At 36.7% G+C, this 13,168-nt stretch overlaps 1 protein-coding gene across 1 annotated transcript in view; it reads left to right on the top strand.

The window, feature by feature from the left end:
• LOC111634530 (adenomatous polyposis coli protein-like) overlaps nt 1-13,168 on the top strand; it is a 93,722-nt gene that overhangs the window by 34,441 nt on the left and 46,113 nt on the right. The window contains exon 6 of the mRNA XM_023379326.1: nt 7,240-9,409. Coding sequence (XP_023235094.1) covers nt 7,240-9,409 — 2,170 coding nt within the window. The remainder of the gene's footprint in view (nt 1-7,239; nt 9,410-13,168) is intronic.

The following is a 13,168-nucleotide window of genomic DNA, read 5'->3' as shown; positions in this document are numbered from 1 at the left end:
CGCGCAGTTTTCGATGAGTCATATCATTCTTAACTTGGACGGAAATGAAATTTGTTACAACGTTGCACTTAATCTTTCATATTTGTTGTTAGTAATTTAAAAGACATTTTGAAACACATATGGAACAATAGTAATTTTTTAAAATATAATAACACAAAAATGAAAAGGGAACTCGGGTACATTTATCGAGAGCCACAAATAATCATTCAAAGAGCCGCATGCGGCTCGCGAGCCGCAGGTTGGCCACCCCTGATATATATATATATATTTCAAACTTATTTCATTAGTAAAAGTGCATAGTTGCAAAATAATTCATTTTTATTGTTTGGGCTACAAACAGTTCAAATCCGCTACTTTTGGAGCACAACCATGCTACTTTTTAATCATCAGATCTGGCAATGCTGGTTGAGATTGTCCTTTATCTTGGAGTTCGTGGTTGCTTCTGTTGGATTCCTTTGTGGACGATGTGTTCTATTGAAGATATAAAAACTTTTCAAGCAGATACTGGAGAATGTGCCAAATGTTTAATGATTGGAATATTCCTAGGTAGGTGGATGATATTTTGTTATGGCGAGCGGGGTTAGAACTTCCTGTGCGATGGGTTGACTGGCACTTCAGATTGTTAGAACTGTTGAGTCACGTGCGTCAGACGTCTTCGGTTTAAGAGGTGAAAGTAGCACTATTCTTTAATTAAAACATTAATAAAAGTTTATAATAATGTCAAAATAGTCACTGAGTTCATTATAGAGGTATATGGAGGTTACATATACGGTTATATGTATCAATACTTTCTCTCGGACATTAAAATTCTAAATTTAGGATATATATAAAAATTTAAGAAAAAAATTTTTTTAAAGATATTAATTTAATTAAAGAGGGTCCGTTTGTTAGGGAAATATAATTTCGGAATGCCGAACAACAAAAAAAAATAAATAGGCAAATACTGTATAATGGTGGTTGTCGAGTGTCGAGCGAGGCCTTAATAGCTTTGAACAATAAGTTTGTGTGCTAATTGGGTAGGGTTGGCTTGGGGTGTAATTTCTCGGGAAGTGCTTGGTTGGGTGTCGGGTTGCTGTTGACTTTCTCTTCCGCTGAGGGAGATGGCTTCCGGGTCGGTTGCTGTTGAGGTGGTGGATGAAGTTTTTTCTGCTGGAGGTAGCGTCAAATGACATGATAAAGGCAGCATCCCATAACAATAGTACCAAGGCAGCTTGCAATTACCGTTATTACCATTGAGAGGCAAGATGGGGGTGTTGATTTAGTTGTCATTTGTAACAGGTGATTGAGGTCATAGGTGACGTCTGATAAGGATCGATCTGCTAACTTGATATCGTAATCGGAGTTCACTTTTTTCTTTTCTTGGGTTTGTGGTTCTAGGAGACGTTTTTGAAGCATTTGTTGTTCAATTTGCGGAACTACTAGGTATTGTGCAATTTCGAGTTGTAAAGTTGATTGCCTTTGAAAGTGTGAGGTGAGAATGATTCCTGGTAGGTAACCTGTACATGCATTTGGGAGATTAATTAATTAATCATCCCAGTATAATTCAATTTGTGAGTTGTAGATATATAAGGTGATTTCTGAGGTCTAGTGGCTTAGTGGTTGACGTCATCGTCTTCGCTCTAAGTCAGTTTGGTTAAGGTCCACCTTCTACGTAAGGAAAATTTCTTCCACTAGAATAGGGAAATGTTCTTATTAATTTCCATGGTCCCTTCTGTTGGTTAAAATAAAATTTGGTAAGAGGATGAATTATGATGATTATAAATGTCACCTCGTGAAGGTACCGTTATGTTATGCTTGTGAAGGAAAGACAAGCAGTATTTTGACTCTAATAATATTGATATTTATTAGGAAAATAAAATTGATTAACACAAATTTATGCTACAACTAGATTGCTCAACATACTAAGAGGAAAAGTGGTTGCTCTATCAATATTTTTCCATTCAATTCCGCTCCAAAGGAGAGGATGATCAACTATTGGTGGGAGAAATCAATCGAGATATACGGCTTCGTGTGGGTCGAGACATAACCCAAGGTTGATCTGCAACTGTCCCTTGATTTCGAAGGGCATAAGGAAGGAAAAGGTTTCGGTTTTCTACCGCATCATGTTCAGAGAGTTCACTTTCCGGCTCAGTGTCATCACTCTCATTTTCGCTTTCCGGTAGAGATGGGAGTATGTAGGTCAACGTGAAGTCCTCCTCTGAATCAGTGGAAATACTTTGTTGTGGAGCGGCCTTTGGACTGTCTTCTCCCAGGGGTGTAAGGAGTGGCTCGCCGGTCATTTCTGGGTTATCTGGCGGTGTTCTAGGTCGCTTAAATTTTTACGAGTTGCCGGTTTCCCTCTTGCTCTCTGTTTCGGTTGCGTTCCTATCTTTTCTCTTTCGAAGGGAGTTATTTGTTCAATTTGGAGGATGTCTCTAGAGGTTTTCTCCCTTTTATTTAGGGTTGTCTGCCTTTGTTTCCTTCTGCGTGCTCGTTGAGGAGTACAAAGATGTATAGGCTTCCTATTGGGGAGCAACACTCGTGCCTTCGCAAAGTCAAATGTCAATTGCGCCTCTTCAATGACGTTGCGGCCTAAAATCCCTTCACACGGGGACGTGACCTCATCTCGTACGATAGCACATTGCATGCGGAGTTTCCGTCTTTGTAATTTAAACGTAGGCATCGCTGTTCCTATAGCGGTAGTTTGCTCCCCTAAGATGGGTCCCAATTTTTGTCTAATTCCAAATTTGATATGATCTTTCCCCTTCAATCTGTTTGCTAGGTCCTTTGATATGAGCGTACAATCCACTCTAGGGTCAACTTGCATTTTCACGGGGATATTATTAAGATAGACCAATATAATAGGGTTAGGTCTTACTAAGGTTGTTGTTAATCCTATTCTGCCTTTCCATCTTGTCTCGTTCTCATCGATAGCCAATAGGATAATCAAACATAGCCTCACTTGGAGATGATGTATATTTAGTAAATATAGGAAAAGAGTTTCAATTTCNCTTAATAGCTTTGAACAATAAGTTTGTGTGCTAATTGGATAGGGTCGCCTTGGGGTGTAATTTCTCGGGAAGTGCTTGGTTGGGTGTCGGGTTGCTGTTGACTTTCTCTTCCGCTGAGGGAGATGGCTTCCGGGTCGGTTGCTGTTGAGGTGGTGGATGAAGTTTTTTCTGCTGGAGGTAGCGTCAAATGACATGATAAAGGCAGCATCCCATAACAATAGTACCAAGGCAGCTTGCAATTACCGTTATTACCATTGAGAGGCAAGATGGGGGTGTTGATTTAGTTGTCATTTGTAACAGGTGATTGAGGTCATAGGTGACGTCTGATAAGGATCGATCTGCTAACTTGATATCGTAATCGGAGTTCACTTTTTTCTTTTCTTGGGTTTGTGGTTCTAGGAGACGTTTTTGAAGCATTTGTTGTTCAATTTGCGGAACTACTAGGTATTGTGCAATTTCGAGTTGTAAAGTTGATTGCCTTTGAAAGTGTGAGGTGAGAATGATTCCTGGTAGGTAACCTGTACATGCATTTGGGAGATTAATTAATTAATCATCCCAGTATAATTCAATTTGTGAGTTGTAGATATATAAGGTGATTTCTGAGGTCTAGTGGCTTAGTGGTTGACGTCATCGTCTTCGCTCTAAGTCAGTTTGGTTAAGGTCCACCTTCTACGTAAGGAAAATTTCTTCCACTAGAATAGGGAAATGTTCTTATTAATTTCCATGGTCCCTTCTGTTGGTTAAAATAAAATTTGGTAAGAGGATGAATTATGATGATTATAAATGTCACCTCGTGAAGGTACCGTTATGTTATGCTTGTGAAGGAAAGACAAGCAGTATTTTGACTCTAATAATATTGATATTTATTAGGAAAATAAAATTGATTAACACAAATTTATGCTACAACTAGATTGCTCAACATACTAAGAGGAAAAGTGGTTGCTCTATCAATATTTTTCCATTCAATTCCGCTCCAAAGGAGAGGATGATCAACTATTGGTGGGAGAAATCAATCGAGATATACGGCTTCGTGTGGGTCGAGACATAACCCAAGGTTGATCTGCAACTGTCCCTTGATTTCGAAGGGCATAAGGAAGGAAAAGGTTTCGGTTTTCTACCGCATCATGTTCAGAGAGTTCACTTTCCGGCTCAGTGTCATCACTCTCATTTTCGCTTTCCGGTAGAGATGGGAGTATGTAGGTCAACGTGAAGTCCTCCTCTGAATCAGTGGAAATACTTTGTTGTGGAGCGGCCTTTGGACTGTCTTCTCCCAGGGGTGTAAGGAGTGGCTCGCCGGTCATTTCTGGGTTATCTGGCGGTGTTCTAGGTCGCTTAAATTTTTACGAGTTGCCGGTTTCCCTCTTGCTCTCTGTTTCGGTTGCGTTCCTATCTTTTCTCTTTCGAAGGGAGTTATTTGTTCAATTTGGAGGATGTCTCTAGAGGTTTTCTCCCTTTTATTTAGGGTTGTCTGCCTTTGTTTCCTTCTGCGTGCTCGTTGAGGAGTACAAAGATGTATAGGCTTCCTATTGGGGAGCAACACTCGTGCCTTCGCAAAGTCAAATGTCAATTGCGCCTCTTCAATGACGTTGCGGCCTAAAATCCCTTCACACGGGGACGTGACCTCATCTCGTACGATAGCACATTGCATGCGGAGTTTCCGTCTTTGTAATTTAAACGTAGGCATCGCTGTTCCTATAGCGGTAGTTTGCTCCCCTAAGATGGGTCCCAATTTTTGTCTAATTCCAAATTTGATATGATCTTTCCCCTTCAATCTGTTTGCTAGGTCCTTTGATATGAGCGTACAATCCACTCTAGGGTCAACTTGCATTTTCACGGGGATATTATTAAGATAGACCAATATAATAGGGTTAGGTCTTACTAAGGTTATTGTTAATCCTATTCTGCCTTTCCATCTTGTCTCGTTCTCATCGATAGCCAATAGGATAATCAAACATAGCCTCACTTGGAGATGTTGTATATTTAGTAAATATAGGAAAAGAGTTTCAATTTCGTTCCTGAGAGGTTTTATAGGTCTGCCGATGTGGAGCTATAGGAGATCTTCGCTTCGGCTTACTTATAGGATAAGGTATAGTGGCATTACTTCAAGGATCATAACATGGTCGTCGACTTTCGATGCTTTGCACATTGGCTTTCCAACGGGTTTGTGTTGGTTCCGAAGGTTGCAATCGGAAGCGGACCCGGTTTTGGTCAGGTCTTGCGTCGCTTCTTTGTGGGGAGTCGTTTCGTGGGCGTGTGCCTCGATTGTTATTATTATTCTCTCAGCGATCAGGAAAATTCTGGGTCCGATTTAGGTTAGGTCGATTAATTGGACGATACTCGCTGCGTCTGAAAGGTGGATTAGTATATGTTCGATTCCTATAGTTCCTTCGCTGATTTTGATTGGATGCGGGGTTCCTATAAATGTTTCGAGAGAAGGCTTCAGTTAAGCTGTCCATTCACATCCTTAACTCGTTCATCGCTGCGGTTAATTTCTGTAAATCATTACTGAATTTGTTGATCGGTCGCCTTCCCTAATTGTTCGCATGATCCCCCGCGGATGTGCGGTGAGGTTTTCTATCATTTCCTCGCTAATAGCGGCCTTTAGCGCATCATCAAACGTAGCAGGCTCCCGTGACATCGTCCGTTGCAGTATGCGTAAATCAATTCCGTTTAAAAACTGCGCCTTCAATCGTTCATCTAGTTCCTTTGTCTGGACCCTTTGTATAATAGCGGTTTCCTCGGCATTTGCACCCGGCTCTGGCGTGATTACTATCTCCATGGCCAGAGACTGAAGACGAGCGGCATACGCCTGCACATCTTCCTCCCATTTCTGAACACAAGTATAAAATTTATTTAATCTGAAAGGAAAAGGTTCTCGATCAAATTGCTCGATCATTAGACGTTTGAATTCATCGAATTCATCTACAGTTTTAATCCGATGACCCTTCCTAACGAATTCTCAGGCTATTCCCGTAAGTTTTAATTTTGCTACCACTAGCATCTGCCTTTGACCAGGCGGCTACTTTGGTGACGTTCGCCAAAGAATCAAAAAAATCGGTTACTCTGGGGCCTCCTGCCTCTCCAGAAAATAAGTTAATACCCAAAGGATTAACCATGCATGCGTGACCTTGAGTAATTCCTGATAGTGTGTGGGAGAAAATTTAACAGTTTTGGCAAACTGTACCGACCACCGGAGTAGAATTGAAAAACCATTTGATTTTTTTCACGACAGCACACATGTTAAGATCACCCTGCGCAGTCTGACACTGTGCAGGCTGATCTTAACGNTTTTTATGTATTCTAAGAAATTATATGTAAAATAAATTTGCTCACAGGTGTTGGTGTTTGTTTAATAATAATAATAATAATAATAACTCTCCCATGGTCACCACCTGGTTGTGATGGGAGAGCCCAGTAATTTTACTGATTTGTAGGGCAATGCAGGCTGGAGCACAAGCTCCTGGTAGGGACACCCATTCCAGTAAGGTCTATGGGGAGAAATGAAGCTAAAAGTGACCACACCCACATTCTATGGAGTTATTCATAATGGTAGTAACCAGATCAAAGTGTGATACTATCTTGGATGTCGCTACATATCACACTACAGAAGGCCACTATATTGAATACATGCCACATTATTAGGAAATTCCTGAATACAGACACTGACACACTTATTTAAATTTTTGTTCTTGGTTGCTATGCCTTGACTCTGGTCCGGCATAGTACACACCAGTGTCAACCGAGTATAACCCACTAAACCCAACATAATAATAATAATAGGTTAGTGGCATTACGTAATTCTATTAATAATATCGTATCATATCATACGTTTTTGAGGGGAATAACATTTTGGTGTGCCATACTCAGTCATGGGTGTGCTGCAAGTAGAAAAAGGTGCAGAACACTGGCCTAGAAGTTTGACAATGGCATTTGGAATGTCGAGCATGATTCCACTGACATTCCAAATGCCATTGTCAAACTTCTAGGCTCATAGGAAGGTGGTGCTAAATGTTGGATGTACACGTTTTTGTGTTGAAAACATCGGCCACAACCCCTCTATTTTTCAAACACAGACAACTCATCGATTATCTGCATAAAAATTCATTGTATAACATTTTTGTGATTATGCATTTAAAATTGATTTTAAAATAACACTCCAATTTTTCAGAGAAAATATTGATGTAAATGTATAAAAGTAGTACTTTGTCTTTTATAAATTATGAATCATTGAAATTATTTTATTTTTCAGGTTACTGCTAGTGTTCTTCGTAACCTGTCTTGGAGAGCTGATGCCGATAGCAAAAAAGCTTTGAGATCTGTGGGAGTTGTTACTACTCTAATTAAAGCAGCTATGGAAGCTACAAAAGAATCCACATTAAAAAGTATATTATCAGCACTTTGGAATCTTTCAGCACATTGCAGTAACAATAAAGCTGATATCTGTGCGGTAGATGGAGCTTTAGCATTTCTTGTTGGTACACTTGTTTATAAAAGTCCATCAAAAACACATTCTGTAATTGAAAATGGTGGTGGAATTTTAAGAAATATTTCTAGTCATATAGCTCTATGTGAAGAATATAGAGCAGTTTTACGTAAGCACAGATGTTTACAGACTCTGTTAGAGCATTTAAAGTCACCAAGTTTGACAATTGTCAGTAATGCTTGTGGAACTCTGTGGAATCTGTCTGCACGCTGTGTTCAGGATCAACGTATTCTATGGGAATTAGGAGCTGTAAATATGTTAAGACGGTTAATACATTCACGACATAAAATGATTGCTATGGGTAGTTCTGCAGCCTTAAAAAATTTATTAACTGCAAAAATACCTGGAACAACTTACTGTTTTAATAGTATGTATGAATCAGGACATTTTGGTATTAATACACCATCTCTTCTAGTACGTAAGCAGAGAGCTTTAGAAGCAGAAATTGATCATAATTTATCTGAAACTTATGATAATATTGATAGTCCAAAAAATAGTCCCACTCATAATGCAAATCTAGAAAACAGATTTGCTTTTCATAGTATTCAGCAACCAAGATATACGGTTTCTTTACCTGGTTGTATCTATGACAATGGTCAAGTTAGATCACAAGAAGTTACCCGTTCTATTAGTCATGATAGTTTAGGAAGTACACATTCTGAACCTCTTTATCCTCATCTCCAAAGTGGTGCTTTTAGACTTATTTCAAGAAATGCAAAATTTGTTTCACCAGATCATAGACATTATTCTGTAAAAATAGCAGAATGGAAAAATTTTCAACTGTCTTCTTTTAAAGATAATTATTTGCCCTTTATAAAGTGTTCAGTTTTGCCAAATCAGAGTTTACATAGTAGTATAAATGATGGAAATTCAATTAATTCTGAATTTTTAGAAAAAGAAAGTGAAGGTATGAGTTCTTTGAATGAGTCTAAATTTATAAATATTGATTCCATAAATAATTCAATTGAAGAAAGAATTAAATTAGATTCAAATGAATTGAATAGTCTAGAAGGTGAAGTAGAAACTTCTGATGATGATTCAGATAAAAGTGAACAAAAAAATTTAAATAATTCTACGTTAGAAGTATCTACTTATAAAAAACAAGCAAATCATTTAAGTAAATTAGCTACAATTGCACAAAAAATTGATTTTTTCAATATTGAAGATCATGATACTCACGAACAACCTATTGATTATAGTTTAAAATATAGAGAAGAAAATGTGGCCTTAATTTCTGATATTGAAGAAAAGTGTCCACATCCTAAAATTGATAATTTTATGTTAAAAAATAGTCCAGTATGTTCTTATAAAGAATCATCATCATCAGTTGTTAAAAATGATAATAACTGGAATAATAATGAAATCTGTGTAACGTTGTCAGAAAATGTCACAAGTGAAAGTTGTATTAGAGATGTAACTGATAAAAGGCCATTTTCAGAAACTGATTTTGATAATCCTGATCAACCAACTGATTTCAGTCAGAAATATACTGAACATATTGATCCATTAGAATTATATCCATCTCAGACCCAACATAAAAAAGAAAGTTCCAAACTATTTAATTGTTCTAATACAGAAATTACTTATGATAAATCTGAATCTAAACATTATACAAATGATGATACAGTTAAAATTTATTGTACAGAAGACACACCATTAAATTTCTCAACAGCATCATCTCTAACTGATCTCCAAGATATACATTTATCTGCTTCCTCAGATACTTGTTTATGTCTAAAAAGCAAAGACAAACTGTCTGTTAATGCTGAAAGAGAAGCAATTTCTTCTTCTGATTCAAAAGGAACTATGCCTTTTGTTTTGGAAACAACTTGTAGAAATTCTATGCTGATTGAGCCAACTTCATATTGTGAAAAGAAAAATATTGAAAAACCCAATTCTGATTCTAAGAAAGAAGTATGTGCTGTTGAAAAAGAAGGTAAGTATTTTTAAAGAAAAAATAATTGTTAATTACTGTTAAAAGTGAAAAATTGTTGTTCTCTATTTATTTATCATGCAGTGGAACCTCTATATTTGTCATTAATTTGTTTCTAAAGATCTAAGGAATATGGAAAATGACAAATATAGAAACAATTTTTCTCTTAATAAATTATTGATATTCAATTAATCCGTTCACATCGTAAAAAAGATACAGGAATAAAAATTTTGTTGTTTGTAAAATTTTATCTTTATTGTACTAAATAAATACAGTATAGTAGTAGAAGGGGAAGAAGAGTAAGGTTATTGTTGTTTAGAAGACATACCATCAATTAAAACATTAGGTAATTCCAATTATGATCTCGGCTTATTAACTTCTTTGGTTAAGTTGGAAACACTAGAGAGGTTGTGGCCAAAGTTCTCATCTCTAAAATATGAACGTTGAACATTGAGCACCGCCATCTTATAAACCTAGAAGTTTGACAATGGCATTTTGAACGTCGAGCATTATTCCAATGGCCTTCCAAATGCCATTGTCAAACTTTTAGGCTTACAAGATGGCAGTGCTTAATGTTCAACATTCATGTTTTATAGATGAGAACTTTGGCCGCAACCTCTCTACTCTGTCCATTTTCAAACTTTAGAGATAAAAAAAATTATTACTTTGTAGAGAATCATACCTAATTGCAAAATTTCCAGCAAAGAAACACAAAGTTGAGCGTTTCTTTGCTGAAAATTTTGAACATAGTGGACGTTTATGTTTTAGAGATGAAAACTTCAGTCGCAACCTCACTAGTAATACATAAAAACAGCTTCAAAATTATTGTTTTCTTGCTTTTTCATTTTCAAATTGGTCAATCACTTTCTATAAATCAAGTTGACAAGCTATTGTTTTTTCAATTGATATAGTTGCCAAAGAATTAAGATGGTGTTGTGATGTGCTGCTTTTTAAATACGTTTTGATTAATTTCAGTTTTGAAAAACTTTGTTCTGCTGTCACTGTCCTTGTCAGTAAAGTTAAAAAATGAGGCATGCTGCAATAATGTTGGAAAATCCATTTGAGGCTGCAGTGTGAATTAGAATTAGTTTGGCAACTTCACATAAAGAGGTAATTTCTTTTAAGTGAGCATTAAAACACATTTTAAATTGAAGCAATTGAGGTCCAAAACTAGGCGAAATGTCAGAGGAATATACCGATTGTAACAATTCTGATCTTTCCAGTATATTTTTATCAGATGATGTAACAAGATATGCAGGTGATAAGCACTTAAAAAGTGTACAGTACATAATTCACGAACGGATTCAAATCTAATAGTTAATTGATTAATTATTGAATCTATTACTTTATAAAACACTTGACTTTGAAACATTGTTCACTGTTTTCAATGTTTTTGCCAAGTTGGTTTGATTCATTTCCATTAATATTGCCCATTGCATAACAGAACTGAAAAAAACAAAAAAAATTAACTGTTTATTAAATTGTCTGACTTCTTGTATATTGGTGACGCTGTCATTGATCACTAAATTCAAATTATGAGAACAGCAATGTACACTACAAATCTGGCAGTGTGGTTTCCTTGTTTAATTCTTGCTTGTAACCCTGAGTAGGCATCACTCATATTCACAGCCCTGTCGTAACCTTGACCATGTAATTTTGATAGATTGGTGAAATTTTCAATACATTTTAAAACTTGTTTATAATCCTTCTGATGTTTGATCAGTAACCTGAATAAATCCACAAAACGTTTCCTTTATTTGCAGCTCGATTGGTTTTTCATTTTTATCTTTTTTTTTATTAAAATATAATGGAATACGATACTTAGTTGATTGAGTATTGATAGATCTTGCATTGTATCTGTTACTGTTATGAAAGCAGCCTATTCTATTTCACTTTTAATTTGGACATTAATTTCATTGCAACAAAATTAATTTATTTTGTACTAGCTGCAAGGACCCGCTTCGCTGGGTTTTTATTTGTTCGTACATTTGTATGTAATATAGTTTTTTTTATATAGGCCTATATAAAAGACTGTTTTTCTAAGTAATCTAGAATCTAGCTGCAAGGACCCGCTTCGCTGGGTTTTTAAAAAGTAACGATAGTGAAGATTAAGATAATTACATTATAGCCAATCTTACCCGTTTTCACAGAATGCAAGAATTAGGTCCCCCGTTTCCTGACTAATTAGAGACCTGGTCCCTATTCTATTTCTGAACGTCTCCTGTTCACGTCAAGTCAAACGAACTATTTTCAACGTTTCTGGAACGTTTACAATCGAACCAATATTCGAATTTTATTCGAACAAAACATTCGAAATAGAAAGCCACTTTCAACCACTTTCAAGCCCATATCTCCCGCACCCTTATAGCTATCGAGACACAACCACCCTGGTGCACGAATGGAGACTTGCGGCTACTACCACATAAAAATACCATTCACTTTTCCGCCAAAACTACACATCGCACGTGAATGGTATATATATAGGTAGATATAGATATAGATATAAAATCACAAAACATTTATTGTATTATACAAAACTAATAAAGTAGATGCTTTGCTTCCGTTTTCCATCTGTCGTTCGCTCCAGTAGACAATCCACAATTTCACAAGCAGGGGGCGACCTTGCTTGTGAAATTGTGGATTGAAAACGGAAGCAAAGTATCTTTATCTTTGTTAAACGTTGCAACTTTATATTTATTTATACAGTTAAGTGTAATGAAATTAAATGTATTACCGTCGGCCATGTTTTTATATTTTTTATTTTACTTAAAGTTTTGTTTGTTCAATATTTCTATTTGCAATGAACGATAGTTTTACTAAGACGTAACATGTTCGATACTCGTTTAATTCTTTAGTACTTTTTAGTACTAAAAGAAGAATTAAACGAGTATCGAACTTGTTACGTTTTAGTAACTTTAGATCTGGCAACACGCATGGTCGTAGCGAGGGGGAGCCTAGGTGGGCACTGCCCTCCCCAGTGAACCTGGTGCCCCCCAGAAAATCACAGCCAAAAAAGTGTTAAGCCGATTTGGAAACAACAAAAAACTTAAAGCTAAAAATTTTGAATACTAATTAAAAAAAAAAAGGTCCACTGTGCCTAATGTTATGAATAATTTGAAATAATTCAATTTTGTGTTAGGTTGGCCTCTACTAGGCCCCCACAACAAAACTCTGGCTACGCCCATGGCAACACCAGATATTTGTTGAGTTCGCACTGTTACTACCAATTTTTAATTGACTTTGATGCATGAATGGCAGCACTATCCTGTTAGAATTGCCAATTTTCTCTCCCAATAAGTGATCCAAAAATTATTAAATTTTGATACAACAGTTCTTGATACAGTGGAAACAAGGGGGCCTTAAAACTGAAAACAAAAGCCGCAGTCGCTAAGTCTCTAAGTTCAAAAAATGAATCGTCTCGCCTGCGAATGACTCGCTTTGATTTAGAGAAAATTGATGCAGATACACTGAATGTCCATATATATCCAGGGTGGCCAAGCTCCTTGATAGTCCGAGCCATTTTTCAAAAATTTTTCGCGAGCCGCAATTAAATACGTATTAAAAAGGTATGCAAAAAATTCCAGATTATAAATTATATCCGTAGCAAGAGTGATACAAATTGTTTCCTCCAGAGCACAATGTCAACTGTCCGTTGCAATGACAGTTTACAAATTCAAAACCGGTCTGGAGTCGGTCGATAACGGACGATTACGCCACTGTTTATGTTCGTTCGCGCAGTTTTCGATGAGTCATATCATTCTT

Source organism: Centruroides sculpturatus, unplaced genomic scaffold (genome assembly GCF_000671375.1).
Source record: "Centruroides sculpturatus isolate CEXI.00-Female unplaced genomic scaffold, Cexi_2.0 scaffold901, whole genome shotgun sequence".
NCBI classification, from domain to species: Eukaryota; Metazoa; Arthropoda; class Arachnida; order Scorpiones; family Buthidae; genus Centruroides; species Centruroides sculpturatus.
Note: the sequence above shows the minus strand (reverse complement) of the source record. Positions and strands in the feature narration are given on the sequence as shown.